Below are 6,000 nucleotides of genomic sequence, written 5' to 3' on the forward strand. Positions count from 1 at the left end.
ACGTTTTTATTTGTATAGAATGGTTTGCTGTACTCCCAACACACCTAAAGATTGTCTGAACGTTCTTGAATTGTAATTCACTCAGCATAGGCCTGCCTTGCAAATCAATACATTCAATATCGCCTTTAATGCACATGCTCTCAGTTCTGCTAACACAATTAAATAAGTAAATTAACAAATAAAATTATCACATTGGTTTTCGCAGCCAATATTATGATTTTTGGGTTATGCCGCCAAACCGAAAAAATATAATGAAAGAAAATGTTGACATCATATAAACTCCATGCTGTCTATCACTCTCAAATGTTTTTGTGCAAAGTATCACTTTAATAGATAACAGCTATTTATTTGAAAATTTATTTGCAGAGATAAAACATTTCAGGTAAATTAAACTGCCAGCAATAATCATGATATGACAATTTTTTTCTAAACGGAGGATTCCGTCCCTGATGCCTCTTGTATATTTGGAGTTTGCATGTCCTCCCCGTGGTTGCGTGGATTTTTCTCCGGGTCTTTTGGTTTTTCCCTCCACATTTAAAAACATGCGTTCTCAGCATTTGGCTGCTTAGAAATTTCCATGTGATAAGCCACTTTTCTGAGCTGTCATTTGAGTGGGCCTTACCTGGTAAAAGCCGAGTTTCCCAAGGTTCATGATTTTTGTAAAGAAAGTTAGTTGATTTTTTTGTTTGTTCCAAAAATGTTTTGTTAATCTCTAGTCGATACGTGCCAGGAGTGTAACAATTAATTCTCCCAGAGTTATGAGACCTCCTTTCCCAGAGTTGTGATGAATTGTCAACGATCAGGGTAACCACTCGATTTCATAACTGATAAGTGTTCATAACCTTTGTAGTAAATGTAGTGACCTCTTATTGCGTCGCAAAAATAGTTTATAAATAAAAGTAGTTTATTTTACGTGTGATTATCGTGGATTTTACATCGTACGATATACCGTAGCGAACCAGCGGTCACCGTGTTGCCGCGAAACCATTGTGCTGCTGCACGCGACTCGACCGCCCACTCACCTGGCCGCTCACCTGGCCACTTAGCTCCGACTCCTGGCTTCTCTCCAGCAGGGCGGTCGGCCAGCGTGGCGAGAGCGTTTAGCGGGGGACGTTCAGAAACGCCGTCGGGGTGAAATTGGTCGTACACCGAGGCCAATCGATGCGGTGTTTCCTGCCAACCGACGCATGCCTCGTGTGCGTTTTATACGTTGGGGAATTAAGTTTGTCCATTGTATTTTAAGTGCGGTAAGTGGTAGCGATTTTTTTTCCTTTGTTCATTTTTCCACATTAATTGAGCAGCATTGGTCCTTAAGTGACTCATTATAAATGACCTCGCCCTGACAGTTGTTGTGAATGGTGTCGGGTTTGTTTTCATCAAAGGCAGCGGAGCGCAGCACGGATTTAATTACTCTGCTACTTTGTGTTACTGAAGGTGCTATAGAAGGTGTTACTTAGGGTGGCATTATGCCTTGTTGATATTGCAGTGCTCAATGTCCTTCCAAAACGTGCCTGCTGGTTCCAGGATGGTGAAAAACTCACTCAAATGCGATGAAAATGTGCATTCATGTTTTCTAATGTACGTGTATATGTTTGCTTCTGCAGTTTTTATCTCTTCCACCCGCTTTCGTACGGGATGACGGGGCCTTACTCAACGGATCCCAGCAGCGATATGGCCGGCCTGCGATGGATGGATGCGTGGGAATTTTAACCTCTCAACCTTTGGCTCTGCCAGACAACTAGAGGTGGTTGGACTGCGGCTGTTACCTGTGACTGACACTGCAAAATATCGGAGATGTCGACTACTGATTAGAACCATTCTGGATTTTTTTTTTTTTACCACGTAGTGCCAGTCATGGGGCCTGTTCGACCGGTTGGTGTGGATGAGGGAAGAGTGGGGAGGGTCGGGGGTACTGGTTGGTGGCCAGGGTCGGTTTGGATATGTATGTATGAATGGTGAACTTCTTTCACGCCGTACATAGCCAACCGTGCTAATCGGAGGTGCGGTGGCTGGAAATCAACCTCAGATATTACGGGTTCATAGCATCAGTGCACTAACTGTCGCAACATTGCTTCATCCTAGAAATTGACCTTTTATTGATGACATTTTGGTTTTAATGGAGTAGCGGGCAATCACTTGTGTCACTTGGGTTTATTGTTTATTCTAAAAAGCAACAACAAAAAACCTCAAGTATTAAAACACCATTTCTGCAAAAGTGCCCTCATTCATCTATGGTGGTTTATCAAACACCACTCTACACGTGACTCAACATCGGGGCGGCACGCGTTTATCGGAATTGTAGAGGAGTTCGGAGTAGAACTGCGCTTGAAATCGGGCGAGTGCAACCGTCCACCTGATTCGCTGCCCGTAATGTCGTAAAGAAACGAAGCGTGATGGGAATGCAAGTCATAAGAGATTGTGAGGGAAAAAAAAACAAAAGCCTACGTTACGTTGCACGCCAAGAAAGCAATTTGTCGGCGTTTTGGACAACTGCATTTTCCTTAAAAAGACCAAAAGCATTCTTCATTAGCCATGCCCGTCTCCAAGGTTATCTTTTATTAGCCTGCGAAGCGGGGACATTCATCCTCGTGTTGACTGCACGGCTCACCCCGTGCGTTTAACGAGTACCTTAATGAATGGACGACTCCCCGCGCAATTCGCGGCCGAAATTTTCTGCGCGTCGTCGTCGGCATGCTCAGAAGACGGTCCTCTGCGACGTGCCCATTTACCTGATTACCGTAGCGCAAGCTGTGGTCTAGCCCAGGACTCCCCGACACGTTTCCAATTGGTGTTGAATCGGCGGGGCGTGTTTGGCACGTCGCGAGCAATTTGGTAAATTCGGTTGAGCTGTCAGAAGGTGGAACGTAGCGCGCGACACTCCCCACCCCGATCCCCCAGACTTTTTATTTTATTGTTTTGCCCTCCAAACTGCTGAAGGCCTTGAGGCTTTGTGTCGTGTCGTGTGCTGTGTATGGAGCCAGAGACTGAGTCGCGATGGCTTGCGTTATGTTTTGTGCGCGGGAGGATGACAATTCACGTGTCTTCTGCCGTTGCGCTAGAGTCGTGACTTTAACGAAACGTTGATCGACGATTATTATCGATTCTCAAGTTGACGATACATGTCTCGATTCGTGTAAGAAGTGATGTTTTAGATTTGTAAATGTTGTGCGTAATGGGCTTCCCCGTCATGCCTTCTGACATTCGTAGAGTTTCTAGCTCTTGAGTTAAACAAAACCAGGACACATCATGGGGAAGAAGAACATCTCAATGCCAGAATATGGGGTAACTGTATGTGCATGCATTGCCTTGAGTCGTTATCATGAGTGACCACTACATTAATTGCAATCGCAACCCTATAAACACAACCCTGTTCTATTTTGATTTAAAGCTTTCGTGACTGCAGTAATTCATATTCTTAGCTCTTTCGGTAAAGTCACGTTTTATATATATTTTATTGTTTCCCTTCAACGTGACTTTACCGAAAGAGCTAAGAATACAACCCTGTTCTGTTTACGTGACAACCCTTACTAAATTGGCTGCCTCGGGTGGTGGCGGGTTTAACGACACATTTATATTTATGCAATCTAACCCCCAAAAAAAACTTATGGATATTGGCCGCAAAAGGCTCCGTGTTAATATCACAACCCTAGGGTTGCGACAAACGCTGGAGCTGTTGCATTTCTGCATCGCGCGCATATTTCCGCGTTTGTAACATTTCCCGCAGCAAGTAGTCGCAGTTTCAGTGTGTGCGCAGATCAAAGGATGACAATGATGATAAGCACGGCCGTTTTATTTTGTTCAGCCCACTACACCGCTCTCCAGAGACGTGACAGCAGCGTCTGTGTGGGCGTGTGAATACTCTTGCCAACTTTTGTTCCGCCGGATATAAGGGGGCTAAACGGGTGCGGCATGGGCTAGAGAAGAGATGGAGTGATGTGGTACAAGAGGATGATGTGGAGCTGAGTGGACTTGCTGATGACTGGTTACCAGCCGATGTCAAGATCGACCTATGTGGAGGAGGCTCGTGAAGGACGCTGCTACTGGGTAGTTGTCGGCAGTATCCCTACAGCAACAACGGAGGTCAGAGGAGCGACGCTCACAACGAGCAGAGCGCCGGGTGGCTAAAACACAGCAAGTTGGCACAGTAGGGGGCACAGGTGGTGCATCGGCCAGTCATTTCAGTCAGTCGACCCATGGCATCTGGGTCTGTCCCATGACCCCCTGCCAGCGGGCGTTGGACACTTCATGTGGCCTTAAAGTGCACTTAGCCTGGACACGTCACCGCCGCTCAGTGGCGAATGACGGTTGTTGCTGTTGTTGAACACGCTGGATCACTGAGCCTGCTCCCCACGGGGCCCTCCCTGTCTGCCACCTTCCAAGTTGTCCGTCCTTGACGACCCCCCCCCCCATCGGCTCTGTCTGTACAGCGCCCGCAAAGAAGTCCCGAGGCAACGGAGTCCTCCACGGGTTTCCACGCGTGCAGGTGGATTAATTTAGAAACTGCGAGGCGCTCTGCTTCATTGTTGGCGCTTTCTCCGAGAGACTGGTGCTCGCAGCAAACAGCAGCTTTGCAGGAAACTGGTCTAATGAAGACCTCCACTGGTGCCGCATCTTCATCGACACGACCAGCGCACATTTAACTCGTGCTCCACTGATCACTCCTATTCCTGCACGTGACAATATTGTTCAGGAGTGAAATGGCCAATGCCGAGGTCTGCTGTCCACGAGAGGGCTTTCAGGGTTAAGAGTTCGTGTCGTTTTGATGCTCCTTTGTTGAAGGATGCAGACTACGGCGGTTTGTTTTTACGTGGTTCACAAATAGTCCACGATGGCACGTGTCATCACCTGAGACTGATAGACCCGAGGTGGACTATGTTAACTCCTCCAACTCACGTTGCCAGAACCCCTCCGATTGGAACATTGCAGCGTTTCATCATTGACGAATGCTCACCACCACCAGCGGCTTGTCTGATTTGAATGCCATGTCAAACGGCGAAGTTTTCAACGTCACGATAAGCGAGGAGTCGATTGTGAGAGCGTACTGCTGTGCTTGCCTGTCAGTTGAAATAGACACGTGCTCTAGAAGTTTTATTGAACGGTGCATTGTCTCGAGGTATATTATAGGGGATGTAAGGATTAACGGCGCTGGCAACTCGATGACTTGTTACAATTTCAGGGAAGAATAGACGCTTCAAATGGGTGCTGAAAATTGCAGCCACTTGTCTGCAGGGTATGTGTGACCCGTTGGACCGTATATGATTCATGCTGAAACTGAATTCAATGCTTGTTTATTGCCAACTTAAGAATCGATATTAATAGGTGAATTGATGCGTCGTGATTACACCTCTTGTAATTACTGTTTACGTGCAGTCTTGAGCCTGTTCTACAACTGAAATATTGATTGCGGGAAAGAAGGGAACGGTTATGGGATTGTAGACGGTATTTATTTCCTTTTTGGTATGAAATAGTAAAACGTGGCCGAAACAACGTTCTTGTGAAACTTATTTTTCCTGTAAATAAACATTTAAAACGTGGGGTGGCTTGCTACCGATAGCCGAGTCGAGACGATGTCTTTCTCAAATGAGCATTGAGGGGCCGTGCTTCGGTCTAAACAGCCCTGAGCCCGTGGTGGAATATTCGACATTCCTGTGGTGGGAGCGAGTCTATCCGTAGGAAAATCACTGTGGACGTTCCCCCCAGTGTTGGTTACTCATTGTATCAGCCCCATAGGGATATGATGATGATGATGCTGAAATCAATCACCAAAGGGTTTAGACTTTATGATTGCGAGCCGCTTGCAATCCCATACATGGCTATTCCACACATCATCATCATCATCCATTACGGGAGGGCCCTTCCCATAGGGCCCTGCCCAAACCGGACTAACGCTACCGGTAATGGATATCCATTGTAATTGATATGACTACACCCCCCTCCCCCACTCTGGCCCCGCACCTAATTGGCTCACAAGTGACGACTTCACACGAATCCCATTAATTA

At 46.6% G+C, this 6,000-nt stretch overlaps 1 protein-coding gene across 2 annotated transcripts in view; it reads left to right on the top strand.

Moving 5' to 3' along the window:
* Positions 1-5,534, top strand: part of POMT2 (protein O-mannosyltransferase 2) — a 41,375-nt gene extending 35,841 nt beyond the window's left edge. Inside the window, exons 21-22 of one of the 2 annotated variants that reach the window (XM_032955898.2) lie at positions 1,605-1,744; positions 4,428-5,534. In XM_032955898.2, the coding sequence (XP_032811789.2) occupies positions 1,605-1,710 (106 nt within the window). In that variant the 3' untranslated portion in view covers positions 1,711-1,744; positions 4,428-5,534. Of the gene's footprint in view, positions 1-1,604 lie in introns of both variants that reach the window. The other variant, XM_076067698.1, reaches the window with a different exon arrangement.
* The last annotated feature ends 466 nt before the right edge of the window (positions 5,535-6,000 follow it).

Source organism: Petromyzon marinus, chromosome 17, assembly GCF_048934315.1.
Source record: "Petromyzon marinus isolate PM22_M1 ecotype Great Lakes invasive population chromosome 17, UKy_Petmar_22M1.pri1.0, whole genome shotgun sequence".
Classification (NCBI taxonomy): domain Eukaryota; kingdom Metazoa; phylum Chordata; class Hyperoartia; order Petromyzontiformes; family Petromyzontidae; genus Petromyzon; species Petromyzon marinus.